Here is a 22,652-nt window from a genome sequence, read left to right on the forward strand (position 1 = left end):
CAACAGCAGAACCCCTGCTGAAATCAATTTAGTTTCCTAGTGTCAAAAATTTAGAAACGTTCTCCAAGTAACATATTTAGGCCTAAGGTGGCTGGATAATTTGAACAGGTTTTAGATAGGCTTCCCAACTAATCCTTCACTTCTTTTAATGTCCTCCTGTCAGCAGATGAATCCAATCCCCTGCAAATCAACATAATATACATGGTGAAAAAAATAGATAAATATCCTTTGAGAGAATCAATCTAGCTCCAGCTATCCATGCAAGTAAACCTAAGAACAACAGGCTTCTGGTCTTAAATACACCTGTATGGGGAGGCTGCAGAAGTCAATGGGGTATCTGTTTGTGTGTTCCTGAGCAGAATCTCAGGTGGTCCTTTTATTGATGTGTGGCAAACCATTCATATGGAAGGACTTTTGTTCTCTGCTAAAAGAAAAAGCAAATAGGGTCTGGTAAAATACAACAAGAAGCTTGAGCTTGTACAATTATCCCAGGTATCTGGCTAAAGAGAGTCAACATACAATGCAAAACCTTATATTAGTAAAAGTGCCTCAAATCTGAGTAAGTTACACTAGGAACAATGGGTAGCAAAATACATGGATATTGGGATGACGTATTATTTTCCTTCTAAGGTAGCTATTTGTTACAGGCAAATAGTAGGGCTGTGAGAAGCTTCAGTCCCTGATTTGATTCGGTGGAGATTCAGCCCAATTCGGTGTCCAAATCTTTGAAAATTAAATCGAATCAAAGGATACTTTAATCTGTCCGAATCGAATCAGAACCCTCCGAATTGATTCGAAGAGATTCGGCGATTTGGACATAGAGACAGCTTTAAATGTTTTTTCTACATACCTCTAGGTAGCAGGGGCCGTATCCAAATCCAAATTGAATGGGGTCCACTTCACAAACCCCTAGCAAATAGGCTACCATATGGTCCCCTGTTATCCAGTGATGAGGTGCTGAAACAGCACCTATTGCAAGCAGTATTCCCAGTTAGCTGTCCACTAGGGATGCCAGTGTAATTTATATCCATGTATAAAAAATTTGTTTCATCATTAATGCAGTCACAAACCTGTAACCACTAAGGCTACCAAGTGTAATTACCACGACGCACATTACAGACACTCTGGTCTCCTAATCCTAAAAATTAAGCAGAACATCTATCTGCAACACAAGTGTTAAGACAAAACAGGAAGGGAGCTATGGTTCCTTGTCATGTGATGACTGTTGAATGTAAAACACACTGTAAACATGTTGTAGGTTCAGGCCTGAGTGAGAAGGCCTAAACCTAGTCCTTTTCAGCTTTTCCCTCTGGTTAAATAAGTACAGGAATAAAACTCAGCCTACTATCTGACCAACTTTACCCCTCAGATTTGTAACCATCTATAGATGAAGGATACCCAGAGGGTTCAAGCCCCAAAGCAAAGAGAAGTAAATCTGATGCTGTTTGTTTCCAGTGAAAGATGACATTTTTCCAGGATATCATTACATTTTCTCAACCAGCTGTATATTTGCTTGGTTATTTTATTTTCATACTACTGTTTATGCAACTTTAATGGCATTTTTCCTACTGAAACATTAATACTTCATAGTTAACAGTCCCGTTATAAATTATTTCATGAAGAATAGCCAATTAAAACAGAAAATGTATGCTGAAAATTTTTTGCCAAGTAACTCTTGCATACAAAGAACCCCAAATAAACCCCTGCATTTATACTTAAATGCATGCTACCAGTTAAACTAAGAACAATGAAACTATTGATGCTGGCACACTCTGAAGAGATGGAACTGGGGTTCAAGTTACACCTGTCTGCTATAAGATATTGGCAGGGGATTTTTTTCTAAAAATAAGCTTAATATAGAGGCTACACCATTCCCCAAATTATGTAGGCTATTGTTAATAGATACAGTTATCTGGCCTGCCTTCTTGCATAATGAAGACCTTCCTCAAACTTAAAATTCAGGCATATTTTATTTTATTTCATTTAATTTTAAAAGGAGATGATCTATGAAAGGATTAAAGCAAAAACAAAAATGAACTCAGAGCATCTTAATTCCTGACATTTACAATGGTTTGCCTTAACTTTCACCAGGACTATATAACCATTCTTGTACTAGGTTGGAACCCACTGGCCATACCAATTCATATGCTGTAAGTAACTGAGGAAGCCTATTATATTTTAACACACTGCTAAGGGACATTATATGTTCTGGGGATGATCTCCACCCTGTCCCACTCCTACTGAAGACTACCGGGGGCTGCAAGGAGCAATCTGCAGCCCTCCAATGCGCAGCTGTCCAGCCCTTGCTAAAGTGAGATGCACAGCAACAGCTGAAACATATACACTGCTGACACAAATCCCCTCAGAAGACTTTATGGGAGACAAGACTAACCAGAAGTGCTCTGTGCCATGCCATGTCCTCCCTCCACCTTTATGTTAAAGCAAGGATAGCTGACACAAGAGTAAGGGGGTGGGTGCCTATACATGAGTGCAGAAGCTGCTTTGATGCACTATAATTACTCAATGAATCATGTCTGCTGGACTATGGTAATTACTGAGCTCCAGCCAGCCTCCATGCCTCACATCAGCATCCCCACACTTCAAAATGGTGGTGGGGATGCTTGAACTAAAGCTCTTCAAATAAGCTTTAGTTCAAGTGCCCCTGCCACCATTTTGAAGCATGGGGATACTGATACATGAGACACTATGACTCTTTAATTAGAGTGGCTCTCTAGAGTGGCTCTCAGAGTTGCTTTAATTAAAGGACCCCTCCCATCTCCTGGGTACATGTAAAAATGCCCAAGATCATTGCCTAGCTAAAAGTTCCCTTACCTAGATTAAATTCCCCATTGTCATCACATTAAGTTCACATATGGCACCTGCGGTCCAAGGAAACAGGAGAATCCAGCCCTATCCATAGAAGTATGCTTCAGTCAGTAACAAGTCTGTACTTACAGCAGTCAGGAAAATCACACTAGACCCCCAACTAATTAAAAACACCTTTTCAACTACAGTGATACAAATAGTTTATGCTTCAAAACTCCATTGCCAAAAATAAAATGGAATTTATAAGGCCTAGCCATTATCAACAGCTTGCTTAACTATATGGGAACTACTGGGGCCTTAACAGAGAAGAGGTTGGAGTTCCATGTGTATTTTTACTTCAGCTAAAACACCTGCAGGATCCCAAACTAAGAGGGTGAGTGCAATCAAGAAATTCTAAACACATGCATGAGGGAAACCCTATTATCACCCAGACTTTGTTTTGCTTTGGCTATAAAATCTCCCCCATCTCCTGTCCCATTTTGGGGCTACTGGCTTAACTAAATCCTACTGAAACATATACATGAGAGCAGGACTCATCACAACTCCGGCCTTCATGGAGGCTGCAGGCATGGAGGCAGAGCAACATTCAACTGTGCATGCCTATTACAGCTCTCACACTAAAACCACAAGTGGAACAGACAACCATGGTAATTCAATTTCCAAAGATAATTCACTTTCAACATTAAAGAAAAAAAACCAGACAAACAACCATAATCAATGAGTACTATCAAATGCCTGGCCTTTTATTAGTGAGAAAGGGAATCTTATGCTTGTTATCCTGGTCTTTAAATAGCTGAGTTGCACTTCTGAAATGTTTGTAGCCAATTCTGAGTTCAGTGATACTGCTTGTAAAAAAGACTTAACTCTGCCAAAGTCCATGTAATTATGCTAGTATAAACATAGAAGTGGATTAGAATCAAGTCTTTTCTAATTTTGGACTGACAAACTGATTTAGTAGCTGCCCATAAAGTCCCAAGTTTTTGTGAGCTTTCAATTAATACTCGTGACTTTGATATATTTTAGTAACTCTGTATTTCTTAAACTGGCTCACATTGTGTGCTGCATCATCAAAAGGCCAGGCTTAGCTTGCACTGGGTCCTGTAGAATACCAGGCATTGATTCAGTGTGAATGATCCAACATCTTGGGCAAAAGTCTGCAGGGGATTTTCACAGAGCTTCCCCACATATTATTTCTTCCACATTAATGTCAGCTACGGCTGGTTGAACTGTTCAAAATTATAAGCCTTTGTTTTCTGCTTGCAAGTTATCTAAAAACTGACTTTACCAAAGCATTCCCCAAACTGTCACACTGTCAATCTAGTCCCAGCTGACCAGCTGGAGCCTTCCTTCGGGTGCAATCGCACCTTTATTGAAAGCTCAGAAGACTAAATTATGCCCTCAACAGCTAAGCTGCTACATTACTTCCTCCCCTCCCCACCATGCACAAGGACAAACAAAATACAGCTCACTGTGCCTTAGCTGTGATGGTTCCACAAGCTTAACTGGTATTCATAGATGTTAGGGTTGCAAGGGACCTTAGTAGGTCATCGAGTTCGACCCCCTGCCCTGGGCAGGAAAGAGCACTGGGGTCAGACGACCTCAGCTAGGTGCTTGTCCAGTCTTCTCTTGAAGACCCTCAGGATAGGGGAGAGCGCCACCTCTCTTGGAAGCCCATTGGAAACCTGCATTTTTGTCTCCAATACAAGCCAATACTTTTAGTGCAGACAGAGAGCAATAAATCTCTCAGTGGGTGCATCTACATGTTCATTAACGCACCATAGTTACGGTGCATTAAGTTTAGTACTTGCATAACCCAGGACTAAATCAATGAGCTACACTGGTGCTACTGTGCAATAGCGCCAGTGCACAGCTTTTTACTGAAGCTAACTGTGCAGTAGCCTAATACTACCTAGTGTATTAGCATGAGGTTTGCCTGGCATACTACTGTGTAGCTATTGCACGGTTAGCATCTCGTGTAAAGTTGTTTCTTTTTTACTAGCTAGCTACTTTTTCATTCACTTGTCTCTTACTGTGTTCAGTATAGCCACTGGATCCGAGTGCCTGTGCACAGTTACATTTGTCCCATTCATAGTTCCTTACCTGCTCTCATTTAATTGAATACCAGCTATTAAGGGGAAAATGGTTGGAGGACAGACATATGCTCCTCACCTTGTGGATTACAATGTCTGATATTTTTGACAGAGAAGTAATTGAATCACTCATCTCCAGTTCCATTATGCTTTTACTAGGACCCCTGCCAGAGGTGCAGGTAAAGGTGCAATGGGATCTGATAAACAAACCACACAATTACACTTCCTACCATGCCTCACATGTATGGCAGGAGGTATGATTGTGGGATCAAGCATTAGATTGCATCATACCTTGCTGTTGGTGCACGGGGAGCCTGGGATCATGATCCTGCCCCTTCCATCCCCCACCCTGCACCAGCAAGTAGCAAGCTTCAATAGCTAGAAACCCCAGCATGGTGTAACCCTGTGGCTGGAAGCCTGGATCAGCTATTGGGGCTCCCAGCCACAGAGGTGCATCTGGCCACATGTTTAATTAATGGTGTAATAGGAACCAGCCACAAAGTTACATTTTTGTGGAATGACTGTGTGGCTTATTACTTATTTTATGATGCCATTCATTGCTTTAATGTGTGGCTGGGTTACAATTTAAGACGTAATTAAATGGTTAATCATATCTTAAGTGTAATGTGTGGCAGGGTCCTAAGTGTTCTCCACAATCATTTGGCTGGCATCTGTCCAAGATCTCATTTGTGAAAGGTGTGGTCATCTCTCTTTCCCTCTCTCCCCATTCACTGTCTGTGAGCTAACTGGTCAGGACAGTCTGGAAAGCTTCTGTACAAAGTAGGTGTAAAAAAAGAGAGGTCTGACTTTGGATTATGCTGTTTGCCACAACATTCAGCAAATACACAGATTCCAAAACTAATTTCCTCTGCCTGTTCTCATTTCAAGGAGAAAAAGAGTGCAAATAGCGGAGTGCACCATGTGGCAGTAGTCAGTTCACCTTTTTCTGTGCTGTGGGGTGCTACACCATAATTGCTTCTACCTGTTACTGGACTTCTCCAACTGCCCAGGTGTCATGACTGGGCTTCCCTTGCACTACACCCCAATGACCCACAAGAGCCTGGGTATGTTATTTGTGCTGCAAGCAGTATTGCAAGAGAACACTGTTGTACTAAATTTAATTAAAGGGTGAGTGAATGGCAATGAAATGATCAGTCACACTATTCTGGTCTGAAATCCTAATTTACTGAATATATAAGCAATATCAGTAACAGTCCATATAGATATTTTTATGTCAGCCTTATGATGGATACAGTGTGTTCAGCTGGCAAGGTGTCTGGGTTCAGATAGGTGTTGTTTCTTCCTTTCCTGAGTGTTGTTCTCTCTGTCCCATTTCCTCCCCCTCACCCCCCAAGTCTTTTTTCCTTAGGTTTTCATATACTTTTTTGTAGTTCTCTTCTGTAAGTTCCATATGTCATAAATATCTACAAATCAGCTTTCATAATGGCTATTCCTGGTAGATTTAGACTGCTAGCTGTGTCCTGCTGTCATGGACTGCTATGACATCCTCTTTTAACTTTTTTGCTAGCATGGGTTATACAGAGGTCACTTTAAAGTGTGGCCCACTTGCTCTGCTTTTAGCTGTGTTTAGTTAGTTATATCAAGACAAAATGGCATTACTCATGCTAAGCATTTTGCTAAGGTGTCTTTCAGGCCTACACTGTGATGCTATGGCTACTGACTCACATTTACAATGCATTTGTTTCAGCAAACTTAATGAAGCAGCGTAGGTTTTTCCACCTGATTAGTTTACCCAGACTTGGTTAGAAACATTCACTAACTCACTGAGATTTTCTCTCTCTGTAAAAGTAAACCATTTCAAATTGCAGGGGTGTAGTACATTTTAAAGCAGCTGCATCTCTGCTTCAAAAGCAAGGAACCTGATATTTTCAAAAATCTCATTTCCACATGGAAAGAATTATTTAGGAACTGTTTTACAATTATTTAAAAGCTACTGAACCAGAAAAAATGAACCTCTTTTGAACTGTCCTGGAGATTTTTGTTGTTTAAAATAATAGCTTCCAGATAGGGAGAAAAAGCCAACAAGGAAAAATACTGTCCATTCTCTGACGTTCACAGAAGTAACTGAAAAAGGTCACCAGAAACCAGCAGCTCTGGTCACTGCAGTCTAAAATTGTGTCAGCAATGCTGTTCTATACACAAGAATTTGCAGGGCACGTACAGAGAGAGTTGCATATTTGGAACCACAGGATACCATTACCCAGGCCTACAAGAGAGGATGATCCATTTGGAAAACTCAGCCTATTTCACTGTGTACCCTTGGTGAGCCCCCACCTCTGAGGGGAGGGAGGTTGTTAAGCACAGATGTGGAAGGGTGTTTAATTCTCTGATCAGTCCTCATTGCTGAGACTTTGGGCTCCAAAACCACATGCTCCTTAGCAATATAACTACAAGAAACTATCCTCAGGTCTTATTGCAGCTGGTTGAGAGATGCAATGCAATTACCTTCATATAAATGAAAGCATTCTCTAGTGTAGTTAACTAAATTTTTTACCTACTGGTAAATTTGTGGAATGTATTTTCTGCACATAGGCTCTTCCTTCAGCTTTTGCTCAGTTTCAGTCCATGTGCAGCAGACCTCTATAATCTACCAAAACAACATTATGGCTGCAAATTATCTGAATAATTTTAAATGCCTTTTTAAATGTAATCATTTTTTAATTTGAGATTTTGCAGCTTTTATTTCTATTAAGAACTTTTAATTTTTTTTTTTTAAAAATGAGCTAAAATGTTATGTACTTTTTTTCTTCTAAATAGACCAAGACTTTGACCTAAGATAAGCACTTGCTGGGAGGCAAGAGACTTTCTGTCTAGTTTATCTATGAAAAATATTCAGTTAAAATTGGGAATTTAATTCATTTAGTTATGAAAATGAAATTAGCTCAATAAGGTACATTTGATTTGTCTCTGATAAAATAACAAACTCAAAGTAGAACAAAAGTGCTGAAAAGGTGAGCTGAGTCAGTCAGTGCCTAGATTCTCCTTAACGCAGGCATATAAATTATGCCCACAATAAGCATATGCAGAGAAGAAGCTGTATGGTAGCTGGTGTAGATGCTACAGAATTTAGATTAATAGGATGTTTGTGGATCACCATCAGTCATTCCCAGTCAAGGAAAGAGTTATTACATCAAACACAGCAGAGCTCTTTTATAATTCTGCATCTTGACTAGAAAATTAAATTTCACTCAAAAAAAAAAGAGGGGTTGGGGGAGGGGAAGAAAGAAAAGAGAAAGAAAAAGAAAAGAAAACCCCACCCTCCAATTGTGCATTGGTTACCTACCATTTTTGCAAATGGGACAGCATTGATCTGGTTCATAGACTGGGTCCACACATTCAGTCTGAGGGCATGCAGACACTGTGCACAACACTTCACCATTGGCTTCACAGCGACATTTCTCACATGGGGAAACCTGAAACACAAAACCCATTTGTCTATTAGTTAGCCCATTCAGTACTCTCTTTGTGGCTATGGAACAGCTTCTTTCGGTCTTGCCCACTCTTCTGTCTCTCCTATAAGTTTCCCGTGTTTCACAGCTGCTCAAACAATCTAGGCTGCTGCAGTCTCAGCTCAGAGAGCAGCAGCCAAACTAGCCCCAGGCTCTGCTCCGAATCCATGGCCCAGATTCAGCAAAGCAGAAAGGTTCAAAGGAACAGGGACACATGAAGCTGTTGGGTAAGAGCAAAACCACATGTCACTTCAACCCTCCCTTCGTAGCTCTAAGGAGGGATGCGGGGAGGAACGGGGGTAGGGAGGAAGGGGGAGCAACAGTTCTACTTCAACCTAAAGCTGGTCTAGGGTGTGTTTGTTTGTTTGTTCATTTTTAAATACATGTATGTAATTAAAAATTGCTGTCAAAAATGAAAAAAGTTTTTCTCAGAAATTTGTTTCCCTTTTACAGATTTTTGGTCCGTGTTTGCTGTTAATAGCAGGCCAGAACCCAAGAATACTATCTTTTAAAAAACTGATGTGAGGTAAAAATATAATAATATATATATTTTTGGGGGTTAAATATAATTATTTTTTTTTCAGTGACAGACATACAAAAATTTAATTTTCACAAGAAGGCCAACGAAAAGAGAAAAACAATTTCCTGTGGAAACTGGTATTTCCCATAGCTTCTACTATTTTATATTTATAAATGCTAATATTTTGGGAGAAATTAAAATAGCATCCATGCTCTTTTGTGCCACTGAAATATGTCTGGCTTAGATGAGCTTTCTGGGATGATCATTCAGACTGTATTACTGGAACAAAAAGGTCCAATTGCTAACACTGAACTCAGTGATGAAACTGTCACCCATTTTGATACAGAAGGATCAAGCCCCTAATTAGGAACAGTTAGACCTGCACACAATTCTCATGTGCAGAGCAGATCTGGGGGGAGGCGAGGGACAGGGGTATAGTCACATCTCCCTTCTGCTACCGCTGCTACCATCTCTGGCTGAGCTCAGTAGTCCCTGTAGCTGGAGCCTACAGGCTGTCAGTGGACCCCAGGGGCCTGAGCAGGGAGTGAGAGCAGGTAGGGGAACCCTCTTCCACTGCCATCACCACCTCCAGCTGATCTGGGTATGGGGGCAAGCCCAGAGCTGCTCCTGCTTTAATCCAGCCAGGGGCTTCAGCTTTATAGTGTGCTGGACTTTGCAGAGGTTGGAATGGCAGTGGGCAGATTTCTTCCTCTTGCACCTGCTCCCTGCTGCTTACCCATCTTGTCTCCTGGCAGGGACAGTGGCAGCAGCAGGTTCCTCCTTCCAGTGCCTGTTTCTGGCCAGTGGGGAGACATGGGAATGGGGAGGGTTAGCAGGGAGCAGATGAAGGAAGACAGCATCTGCCCACCACAGCTGCTGCCCCCGTCCAAGCCTGGGTCCCTGCATAGCCACCCTTCTTTATGAGGTGAGAGGAGCAGCTCTAGGGTTTCCTCTGTGTCTGGATAAACCAGGGACAGTAGCAGCAAAGGGCAGGTCCACCCTTCCTGCAGCTGCCCCTGTCCTACACTCCGAATGTCCCTTGCTAGCCCAGGAGCTCCAATCATACCTCACCCCCATCCTCCTTCACTAAGCCCTAGATCTGCCCATACTCCGGTGATTTCTATAATGTTGTCATTATGTCTCACATTTCTGGATCTGTGGGGAGGGGGTAGGGGAAAGGAAGGGGTATATCCACATTAATAAGACATTTAATGTCCTCAATGAAGAGGAGATATGAGTAGTGCAAGATTCACTGCTGCGCTTCAAATGGCACTGGTACCCACAGGCCAAATCCAGGGAGGAGAACATGCCTGAACACCGCATACAGTGCCAGATTCCCCCAACTTGAAGATGTGGGAACTTTCTAGAAATGGACCTGAGGTTTAGAAATGTTCAAGATGTGATTAATTCTCTTCCCTCCTGTTACTTTTTAAATTTAAAGGTCCCAGCTGCTAAAAGAAACACCAATACAGTGTCAGATAGGCTGTTCTCACTGTTTTGTATAGGAACAAAATTATAGAAATCTCTTAACAATAACTGTTCTCACCAGAGAATCACTCCAGGTTTGGACAGAGTGGTGAGTGGGCAAACTCTATGACTTGTCCTTATATTGCCTTCCTCAGGTAAGCATCTCATCTGTCAGCATTTTAACACTGCCAATGCTCACACCACATGCTTGTACGCTCTTTTTGTCTGGACTGTTTTTCCTACCTTTCATTCAACCTGTCACAAGCAGTGTTACCTTCCAAGCTCACTGTTCCCTCTGCTTGAATCCCTGCCCTGACCTCTTGCTTATTTAACTTCTCCTTGACTTCAAAGGCTCATTAGAAGGCTACCAGCCGGTACTTCAATGCCCTCCTCTAACCAAATTCCTCATCTCTTCTACTCTGTTTATGCTACATGAGCAAAACAGCCTCTTCTTTTCCAGTGCATCAAACCTACCTTGCTCTCCCTCAATACAATCAATTTCTACCCAGTTACACTTCCACACCTAGCCATCTGCTTCCAGTGCTCTTCTCCATACTTTTCTAACTACAATACAAAACATACTATACATTAAAATCCTGAGATTTAACAAAGACTTACATTGTTTAGCTTTGTATAAGATCTTTGGGGCAGGGACCCCATCTTGTCATGGGGACTTACATAAGACAAACCTGCTCTGAAATTTTCACCTTACAGATAACAGCAGGAGAAAGATGTCTCAATAGTAATTTTCAGTAGGATTTCCTGATCTCTCTCACTTTATCATCTAATGTATGAAAACATGCTGTTTCTCTTTAGGATTTTATTGATTGATGCTTCCAGAAATCATGTTCTAGGGGCAGGTTCACTGAGAGACTAAAGAGGCATAACTCCATTGCATGCTGTGAACTTGAGATTATTTTTTTTAAAAGTGGTGGACTTTACATATCTCTGTGATTTAACAAGACTGGTTATTAAAATGGACATTCATCATGGAATACTCCAAAAACCACAATCAAGCAATTTCTAGCAGTGCGATGAATGACTCATTTAGACCAAAAGCTTTGGCCACAAAAGCTACCATACCACCTGTGATCCTGTGGCAGATGTGTCCAACTTCTACTGCTGTTGCTCCTTAAATCCTGGATCACTTTGTTTGCACACCAGCAGAGTCACTGCTAAAATCCTCCTATCTGTTTCTCTCCACAGCCAGAAGACCCCAGCAGTCAGTTGGTGTGTTGTCCTGTCCTGAACAAGAAGGAACTTCAGTACTTTTGGCAAAGGTTTTTCTAGCCAGCCCTGCAGTTACTGACTGCACCCCAAGTTCTTTAAATAGCACCTGCAAAGCCATGCACTTATCTCCCACAGGCATGGCAGAGCCAGCCTAATGGAGCCTACCTTCATTACCAATCCTTCAGTATTTGTAGTGACCAGATCATTACAGCACCTCAGTGCTGGACAGCACCTCAGTCCAGGATCAGTCAAACTCTCTGGCCATCAGAAGGGAACACAAAAAACCACTAGTGGACCTTCTCCCTAGCTTCCAAATGTGTTGCCTGTACAATTTCCAGGTTTCACATCCTTATATAAGGTAAACTTTGTGAAGACCTTGATTTCTCATTGCTTCTAGACCCAGTTGGTTGATCTGCCACAACCGGCATTTCCTTTCAGCAGGCAGGAAACAACTTCCTCATCAATGCTAATGTCACATATTAGCCCACTGCCTGGGCAGCAGAATTTATGAGTCACAGGAAGTTGCTGTACACCAGAGTATGGTGAAGATGGCACAAAACTCTTGCTGGGTGCCAGCTGATATAGGGCCTTAACTTTTGGTAAACTCCTTAAAGCCATCTGCAGTGAACCCAAAACCATCTGTGGCTGCCACTCAGCCGGCAATCAACACCTGGAAGTCCCATTTGGAATATACCACTAATACAGAGTCATCTGCAAAGAACAACTTATGGAGCAGCTGAATGGTGACATTTATACTGCTTGCAACCTCACAAGATTGAACAGTGATCCCAAGGTGCAGAAATTCACAACCACACTGACTGGAATGTTATCAAATGACACTTCCACATGTGCTACAAAGGACAACATGCATGGAAATGGCCTAAGTGCACAACCTTGCTTCACTCCAAGTGGAGCTAGAGATAAGGCACAGATAAATTACTGCTAGTCTTCATTCTGCCCTGCATTCCCTCACAGAGCTCAAGCATGACCAACAAAAACTTTTCAGAACACCAGAACCTACATTAATAGGCTTCAGAGATTGAAACAACTGATCCTAAAAAAAGGCTTTTTGGATTTTAATGAAAGCCATATAAAAATGGTTGCTCATTGTTTTGGGTAGCATTATACACTTTTTCAGGTCACAGAGGAAAAAAAAAACCTAGGCACAGCAGAGTTAAATACCAGACAGAATAAAGGCTTGCACAAAACTCCATATGTACATTTTTTATTTACACAAATATCCTTACCCTCTTGCATTTTTTCTGGATCATCAGAGCTATAGCATCAACCTAACACTATTCTACTCACAAAAAAAACCTTATTTCTACCGCCCCTTGACTCACTCTAAAGCTTCACTGAGACTCTGGGAGCTTGATTCATAGCAGGTGTAAGAGAAGTCAGCTAAGTAGTATTCAGGTCAGTATTTTACTAACAGGTGCTAACAAGGAGATCTCTCTATTCATCCCCCTTTTCCCTCACAGATCTTTTCATGATGTATGTTTTGATTCTTGAGAGAGAACTCCCTCTTCCCTAATTTGGCAGAAGAGGTTGTGTAAACTCTCAGTCACAGCTATACATCCTATTGGCATACCATCAGAACCCGGAGCTTTGCCACTTTTCAACCTCTGCACAGCGTCCAGGACTTCTGGCAGAGCAAGTTCATAGCCTAAATACATTAATTTTATCTTGTCTTGTGCTGATCAGCACATCAGCAACAACATTAAAGGGAGCATGCAACAAGTCTGTTAAATGCTGCTGTCATTGCAATTAGCACATTCCCAATGGGAATTTCAGGTGTTGGCTGGTTGCTGTGTGACAAGCACAGACAGCTTTGGGCTCATACATAGTTCAAAATAGTTAGTTATGTGCACCTGCACTGTACATTGGTAGGGAGATTAAACTCCTGATGGGTCACCCATGCTAGACTGATTCAAAGGCAGAAGCCAGACAGTGCGTAACCCACATCAGTCCATGTCAGTAGTGTCTGTTCTCCAACTTGTTTGCTACCAAGGATGTTAAATGGCCATGTCTAACAACTTCCTGGTAATTAAAGACCATCATCTCAATACTGAGAGGGGCCAATGCCCCAAACATAGAAACTGCTAATGGCAAAACTAGCGGATGAACTTATTTGGGTCTACAGCAGGGTACAGTTCTCAGTAAGATGGTAACATGGTATTGCCAAACTGCACAAACATCACATCAAATGGAACTTGGACTAGCTCCACTGATAGAGACTGTACCCTAGCCCCTTCCTAGTCACAGTAGCTTTCCTGTTCAATTGGGCTTCAAGAATATGGGACAAAAGAACAATGGTAGTGCTACGAAAACAACCTAGATCCATTCATGCACTGTTACAGCCAAGGTGTCTTCTGACATCCTGTAGCAATGGGAATGCAGCAGAGCAAATAACACAGTGATGCTGGAAGTTGTGAACCTACTTACCAGCAACCCAGAGTGTAGTGGCTGACTGGATGTCAGAAGCACAGGGTAGCAGCATCTACCAATAATCCAATGGTAACTGAACAGCCCTTTTTATGGTGTCCTAGAAAAAATGCCCTAGAAAAAGCCTGCTCTTCACATAAACTTTACCAGGTTGCCACATCCAGAGGGTCCTGTTTTTCCAGCCAAACATCAAAAAAAAAATTGATTCTCTCAAAGTCATCCTTGTAGAATGCCCATCCTGCTTCGATCATGGCAATGGTCACCAGATACTGATATTAGTACTTTAAGTAAGTCCAGACAGGCCTATGCAAGGGGAAGCGCATTGAGACTGAGGCAGGCTATACCCTTTCCTAGTGAGGTTGATCAGCTAAGTAATTTCTTTCTGGAATTGGTAACCTTGTGAGGCAACTGCAGTGGCTCCCAGAAGGATTCAAAGTGATAAAAAACATGTACATATATTTGCACATTTGATCTCTGGGTCCAAAGGAAACATGTTACATTGATTAGCCAGTGGGAGTAAATGTTCCTTAGTGTGCAGGGGAAGGAGAAGCAGAAATTTAGTAAGGACCCAGACCATGTTCTACCTTGCACTCCAAATCATCAAACTGGGAGATTTCAGCACATGCACTCAGTAAATTCCACTTGGCATCATACATCAGAGAGACCTGACACTGAATCTGCCACACAGTCATTGGCATCTTAATATGCAGTAGTACCCTTAATGGTCTCAGGGTAACTCAAGTCATGCAAGAAGCTGACTATTGGGCATGCCATTAGATGCTCCATTCAAAGCTAACTGAAAGTGCCAAAAAGGTGACGCTATTACAGCTAGGTTTCCATGAAGACAGAATCATCTGAATCATTCAGCATGCTTGAATGAAGTGATGTGAGAAGCCAACCATTATTCTGTCTGGCTGTGGCTTGCTCTTTAGGGATATACCGGATATACCCATTGATGACAGAGTAACACTCAGGACACTGCAAATCATCTCGTCACTGATCAAACTGTCAAGTGTGTCACCTTGACACCCCTGAGGACTGATCCAAGCTAAATGATGTCACCATCCAAAAGCGGTTAGATATAAAGAGGACGATCCATGAAAAACTTCTCAACAGTCCCAGTTCCCTTGTCCATCACTTAACTTTTCTGTAATTTTAATATACATCTCATATTTATCATTTCTACCAGTTATACTTATGGCTAAGCAGAAACTGAGACTGAAAATAAAACATTTAAAGCCCTCTGATCTAACAGCTTATTTACTGGAGCTGCAACTTTGACAGAAAATTGTCTGCCTTCAAACAAAGCATAAACCACCCAGCAACAGCAGCCATTTAATAAAGTATTAATAACCCTGTACTGAAGAGAGCACACTGATCTAAAATTTTACATCATAAAAAGGATTCTTAATTGTACATTTCCCTCTTAAATATGGATCTTCATTTGAAGATCAAATTTTCCAGAAATTGAACGTTTTGGGCTAAGTACATATCCTAGTAGTAAGTCATGAACGCTCATTCCATTGTAATTTATGGTAGTTTATTGCAAAAAAATATTTACAGCAATGCTTTAATAAGCACTGTCATCTGTCAGATGTTGTTTTGTTCCACTTTTCCCACTGGATGAGACAAATGTTCTTCCCTGGATTAGCTGTCATGTGTGCTTTCTATATTTAAATTGTGATGCTTAGTTCTTAGTTCTGTGGCCTGATCATTTGAAACTCCTTTTACCTTGCTGATCAAGAACTCACTTCAAACAGACCCAGATTCTCACTTCAGTCACACCAAGTGTCAATCTGAAGCAAATACTGCAAAGGCAGATGTAGCTTCTCCTTACTTACATGGTGTAACCAAGATGAGAGCCTGATGCTCAGAAGTCCTAGTTCTTCAAGCACTACTGTTCTTCAATATGAGTTTGAATGTGCAACTTTATAGATGCAAGAGAGCACTTGCACAGTCTGTTGAAATCAGTGGGACTCTTTGTGTGAGTAACAAGCTCACCAATGAACAGAGTTGCACAATCAAGCCCTGTGTGCACTCACTTTTACTGATCTAAGCAGTTCTCTCCTATGTCTTAATAGTCTCAGGAATGTAACTAGAATGGAATAAGTGCCAATGCACTAGCTCCATCATTATAGATAAGCCCAAAGGCACTTCTATATGTCTTTGAACCAAATGCTGACTGCTCCCTTTCCTAATATATTAGCAAAATAGACATTTTTTTCCACAGTTCTAAATGTTTCTCCATCTCAATATCTGTAAAAATACCTAGAAAGACAGTAAAGATTGTTTCCTTTGGGAAACTATGTTACAGCTAATAGATCTCATAGTTCATAAATATTGTTAGGGCATAGAGAGGACCAGGAGTCAGGAGATGTGTGTGACCTAACCGTGTCTCTATGACTCACCTTCCCCATCTGTGAAGTGAGGCTAATAAGAGCTCTTCTTTGTAAAGCAATAAATGAAAAGTATTAAGTATTATTAACTGTATCAACATATTTACTCTACTTATGCCACTGCAAAACAGAAACAGTGAGGCAATATGAGTCCAATTCATTTGCCAGCAGCAGTAAAGTTGGCAGAAAATGGGGGCAGGGGCAGGAGAGAATCCACACACACTCCCTGTTAAATGATTCCTGAGGAGTTAGGGAACAGCATAAGCAGGAGTATAAAGGCTTTTACAGTGGAGCTGCAGATGTAGCAATAAAACAAATGCAAAACTGTGCAAACAAATAGATTTCCCCACAACAAGGCAAGGACATTTCTGACTTAATAAACACAGCAGGCGAAACCCTCCATCCATATAAATTCTCATAGTTCCACTAACTTGGATTCATCTCTGTTAATTTATGCCATCTGAGAAACTGGTTTAGCATGGATACAAAAATGCTTAACTATCTGCAAAAAAGCACCTGAATTGCATAAAGTGGCAACCTTACATTTGCACTCTGACTAGAGCAGGGATTAAATAATTTTGGGGAAAAAAAATCCAGCCAGCCTATATTTCAATTCTTACATCTCTGAAAACACAAAGTAAAAAAATCCATAATATCACATCCATTTGCTGTTGGGTTGGTATTTCTAGTAACATTTTCATTCCAGTTACACCCCCCAAGAGAACAGGAACAGGGTTAGGCTGACAAGCATGAATATATCAGCCTTGTTTGTATTTCTCTGTGGCTTCAAAGTACTGCAAATACTTCAAAATCCATCTGGATTTGTTGTCGTCTGGAATTTCAAGTGAGCTGTTCATAAATAAAGCCGCTTTGGTGGGACAGAAGTCCGGAAAGGAGCAAACAAAGACAAATTTTCACAGCTTCAGTGTTTTCCTAAACAAGTAGCATTATTAATTCGTACTCGGTATTTTAACAAACAGCTCTAGAGATAATTCCAAATTATGGTCCTTGTAGGCTGGTCACTTATAGGGACAAACTGAATTTTTAAGTCACATTTATGAAGTACCTTATTAGTCTCTAAAAATTAAAGATCAGTAACAAACACTGGGATGCTTATTTAAAATCTGAACACAAATAATAGAAAATGGTTTCATTGTCCCGGTCTCTTAATCACTATTCACTTTGTTCTTGCATATAGTACCTTTTGCTTTTAGTCCTATTAAAGTTCCTTATAAAGGTCATCCTAGGATGTATTTACCAAACAGCAAAATGGCCCTCATCAAAACCAAGGGGATGAAAAAAAACAGTGACACCAATTTGGTGGAGCAAGTCTTAAGGTGGTATTGCGTGTCAAGCAGATGAGTTGCATCTGTTTCATGTCTGCTGTATCCCACAGTAAGTGGAAGCCACCATTCAGCAGCTGTTTCATTCAGGGGTAAGCTACCCTGTTTTCACTTCCCCTTACTGTGGGGGATGAAAAAGTTACAATGGTCGGCTGACACCCACTAACACATGGCATTAACTCCTTCCCCAGCCTCCTCTTCCAAATCAGTAAAATTGCTTCCCATACCAGTATAGTTGCTTCCCTTATCCACTGCCTTATAACACAAGAGATCTTTATCAACCCCTTTTTACCGATTTCTGTATTCTCCCCCATCCAAAGGTGAATTCATATGAAAACTTATTTCTCTTTTTAGTGTAACTCCCTGCACATGCAAGCAGAAGCAAAGTCTGCAGATAAAGATGGGAATGCAGGAAGGAATGCATCAGGCTCCTGAGGCACTGATAGGACTAGTATCTATGGTGGTACTTCCTTACCTTATGCACCTGCACAAACAGTCATACATGCAATTTAATTCAAACATTAAAGAGATATCTTTTTTTCTTCACTGGTGTCTGACTACCACTGATAGGAGGCATGTACATTAACAGGGAGAAAATTAACTGTGTTCCCTATCTGCAATTATTTCTCAGACCTAAATCAAAAGGTAGAGCGAATTGTAATAGCATCCAGAAGGCACTCAGACCTAAAGTTATAAAGAAGGTTTCTGGCATCTGGGTGGGGGGGCAAATATCAATATCTGCAACTGCATGCACTTGGTGACAATCTTACTGTCTCTGTAAATTATTTGGCACTGGCAGGTGCAAACAGCTCTGCCTGCAGTTTTGTGCTTATAAAACTGGGGACTGAACTGAGTCCCAGCTAAAAAATTAAGTCCTCATCATGACAAGAGAAATAGGCAGCGATTCAAATGCCATATTGCATTGTATCTTCTTATCCATTCTGGGCATGTGCCCCTCTGAACTCATGGTAACTAATCCTGACTAATATAAAGCACCAGTAACTGGGGAAAATGCAATATATTGCAGAAAGACTTCATTGGAAGTCTTACTCCTTTCTGGTTGCGGCAAACATGAAGCTCAAAGCCAGACTTTTTTTTTTTTTTTTTTCAAAGCTATGGTTTGGTTAAGGTTCCATGCAACAATTTCAAAACCTGCCAGTCTCACTAGTTGTATGACTGTGAGTCTGGAAGACCCCCTCCCAGACACACACTAAACTCAATAAAACAACCTGTATACAATTAAAAACTGCTCTAAGTCATGAAAGCAAAGCTGTTAAACAAAATGAAAATGTGGATGGAGCTGGAAGGACATGGATAGTGGGGAAACAGCACATCAGTATTCTGAAACAGAGATAACATATACATGCCCCTGTTGCACTGGGTTTCATATATAAATTTACTTTACTGGAGCAGGAATGATTTCCAGATCTAGTCTTAAAAGCAGTACATTTAAAATTATTCTCTGTCTTTAAGACAGTAACTTGCCACAAAGGCTAAACATTTTTGGATGCTTAAAAAGAGAAAGTAAGCAAATAACCTAGTATGTTATCGCCCATGCCTTGGAAAGGACTACTCTACACACTATCACCTAGGGATGGCAGGGAAAAAGTTCTGCATCTTTTCCATCAACAGTCATCCCCTGTTTTACCCTTACCTGCCCCTTCTCTTTTTCTCTAAAAGGATAGGAAAAGGTGTTCCAAATAGAAATAAATTAAGAACAAGTCTATTTACAGCCTATGTAAAGATGAATTTTCTCTCTCCCCCCTCTAAAACATATTAGAGATTGGTTTAAGATGAAAATTTGATAGTTTTCTAACTTTGTTTATGATATTCTAGTTTCTAAAGGCCAGGCGTATTCACATCTGGGTTTTTGGTTCAACCCCACATCACAGAGAGACACTCCCAAAAGTATATACAGAACAGAACCTGTTTACAAAACTCAGCTGGACTGAGATGCCATTAATTGGGTAAAAGAAACACTTAGAAACTGTAGGACTGCCTCTATGGCTACCTTAATTTGATGCATTGTAACATGCAAGATGCTATTATGGAGATAATGAACCCCCAAGCTTTGTGAAGCTGTTCCAAATAAAAGGTTTTGGGATAATTTAATTTCACTGAACAAAAAGAATTAACAGTATTTAAATACTGCTATAATATACCCTCCAAACCATGCCTTTTTTTTCTTTTAAATAAAAGGTCTATAGTCATTCCAGGGTGAAACTATGTATGTATGAAATTATGTAACCGCGAGGAAAAAAGAACATGTGTTATAGGAATGGGTCACTGTCACTGATTAACAGCAATGGAAATAAATCCCAAATGGAAACACATAGGGCAAGAGAGTCATGCTTAGCATTGCACAACACAGCAACAGTAAATATGATGCTGAAAACGCAGTGGAAATCCTGCTGAAACTCTTATAAGATCCACATTACTATTGAATAGCTTCACTGTGATTAACGTTTATGGTAAATACCAAATGAATTAATAAAGATCAGACCCCTCATTTTAAAATATTGTGTTTTCTCTGAACAGGAACCATGTTAAAGAGGAATATTTTACCTAATGCAGTACGTACAATATTAGCAAGGAGGCAGGGGGGAACTCTCAAAAGCCACTTTGAGAACACAGGATCCCTTTAAATGACAGACCTGCCCCCAATACAACGGCTAAAGCCCTTACCATGAATTCCTCCAGAGTCTGGTAGGTCTTCCCTCTGAATTCACAGTAGTTCTTCCTCTCTTTGCACTGTGGGCAGCACTGACTGGTGTCGACATGAATGCACCGGGGGTGGAGTCTTGGGCACTCAGGTTGTATGCACAGAGGTCCCTCTTCAGTGCAAAGGCAGGGGCAGGCAGAGGGGCCTGGAGTAAACTTCTCCCCGATAGCATAAACAAAGCCGCTCTCATCTACACATCCTTTCCCACGGTAGTCTGGATAAGCATACTCCTCAGGGGGCTCAGGTGTAGTGCTCGCTACAGCTTCTGGGAGGGAGGGATCTTCAGCCGCCTGAGGCTCCTCCGGGACACCGTCACTCTGCTCTTGATCTTCAACATTCCCGGATTTACTGCTGGCTCCCTGACTAGTCCAAGCCTGCTTCTGCTTAGTCCAAGAGTCTTTGTTTGAATAATTTCTGTTTCCTTTGCTTTTCCAATCTCTGGTGCCCTCCTCCCTCCCATTCCTGCCGATTTCATTCATTTTCCCAGGGCCTGTCTGGCTGTCCCTGGTGGAGGCGTGATCTCTCTTTTCCTGGCTTGTCTTGATCTCCTGTTTGTCTTGAGCCTTGGCCAGTTTTTGCACAGGGATAGTAGAACTACAGAGGGCAACCATGAGGCAGCAGGTGACAAGAAGAGAACTAGAAAGAGCTCCAATGGCCATTGCAGTAGAGCTGGGCATCACCTACTGCAACCCACAGGGGACACTGCATTCACATCCAAGGGAATCACTGTGCAGATCCGCAATCCCTAGGAAAAGAACAATTAGTAACACTTCAGCTCACACACTTTGCTGCCCTGTCCTTCCTGCCAAGACAAGCTCTCAAACACCAGGGAACTTCATCTGGTAGTTTATACGTAGTATAGGCAGTTACCATTGTGAGGTATCCCTCCTCTTCCCCCCTCCCACAACTTTCTATGTATGGTTGTCTGTATGATTGCAAGCTCACTGGAATAGGGACTGGGTTTCTTGCAGCTCAGTAAAAGCATTACCTGAACTGCTGGTGGGATAAGATTCATAACAGCAGTTAAAGGAACACACTTCGGCATGTTGTGTTGTGTTTTGTTTTAGCCAAGCACCACAACACGAAGTGGCCATACCCAGAATCAAATAAAACTCGAATCACAGCAGCCTCCCAAACAAACACCAACTGGTTCCCTTCCATTTCCCTGACTGTGCGCCTGGTGATTTTCATGCATCTTTTATTCAGTCTGAAAAGGGTTGCTTTAAAATAGCTGATGCAGAGAAGCACAACTTCAAATGAAGAAAAGAAAAGAAAAGAAAAGACAAGACAAGACAAGCAAGCAGCCTGAACCTTTCTGAGCCAGTCAGACTACAACTGGTCTGATTTTCCTCTGGTAGCCTTGCCTGTCTTTTCTACCTTTGCAAAGACAGAGAGGAACCTGTCTGGGTGCCTCCGGCAGAGGTTCTGCTCAGCTGAACGCTCCAAGACAGACACAAAATGAAATGTCCTGGCTAGCTAGCAAAGACCAGTTATGAATTCATACATGAATTCCCAAATTCCTAACTCCATGGCAAAATAAGTGAGACATTAGGCCAGTGGTTCTCAACCTTTTTTGGACTTGAGCCACCCGTCGCTGGTCTCCCCTCCCTGGACCCAAGGCACCTCTCACTGGTTCCAAAGCACGCTCACTGGTCTCCCCTCACTGGGCTTGCAGCACCTCACTGGTCTCAAAGCACCCCGTGCTGGTCTCCCCTCCCTGGCCTTTCCCTGGTTTCAGAGCACACCCGCTAGACTTGAGGCACCCTCCACAGCTCCTGTGAACCGAGGGGCACCCCATGTCAACTGGGACCTTACAGGGCAGCGCTGACCTCCTTGCAGAGGGGCTGGGGGGATCCTCCGGGCAGAGACAAGCCTGCGCCTGGCTGCCCTGCCTATCTCCTTCCCCATCGGGGCACACCCCAGGGTGCTGGGGGCTACGACTGCCCCCGCGTGAGGCAAAAAAAGCCCCCCCCCCCCGACCCCGTTGCCTCCCAGCCCGGCTGTGCAGAGCCCCGCATGCGGGCGCCGCTGCGGTGGAGCGGGCTCCCCGCGGGGCTGACAGGGGGCACCGGCGCCTCCCGCCTGCTCCGGGGCGGCTCAAACTTTGCGGGGGGAGGCAGGGACCCCCCCGCAGGAAGGCAGG

At 42.1% G+C, this 22,652-nt stretch overlaps 1 protein-coding gene across 2 annotated transcripts in view; it reads right to left on the reverse strand.

Moving 5' to 3' along the window:
* The window catches only part of VWC2 (von Willebrand factor C domain containing 2), a 131,824-nt gene extending 110,571 nt beyond the window's left edge, over positions 1–21,253 (reverse strand). For both annotated transcript variants that reach the window (XM_019520904.1, XM_019520909.1), the window contains exons 1-2: positions 20,473–21,253; positions 8,221–8,350 (exon numbers count right to left, since the gene is read on the reverse strand). In XM_019520904.1, the coding sequence (XP_019376449.1) occupies positions 8,221–8,350; positions 20,473–21,186 (844 nt within the window). In that variant the 5' untranslated portion in view covers positions 21,187–21,253. The remainder of the gene's footprint in view (positions 1–8,220; positions 8,351–20,472) is intronic.
* Positions 21,254–22,652: the final 1,399 nt, after the last annotated feature.

This window comes from Gavialis gangeticus, unplaced genomic scaffold, assembly GCF_001723915.1.
Source record: "Gavialis gangeticus isolate Ggan-Ray unplaced genomic scaffold, GavGan_comp1, whole genome shotgun sequence".
Classification (NCBI taxonomy): Eukaryota; Metazoa; Chordata; order Crocodylia; family Gavialidae; genus Gavialis; species Gavialis gangeticus.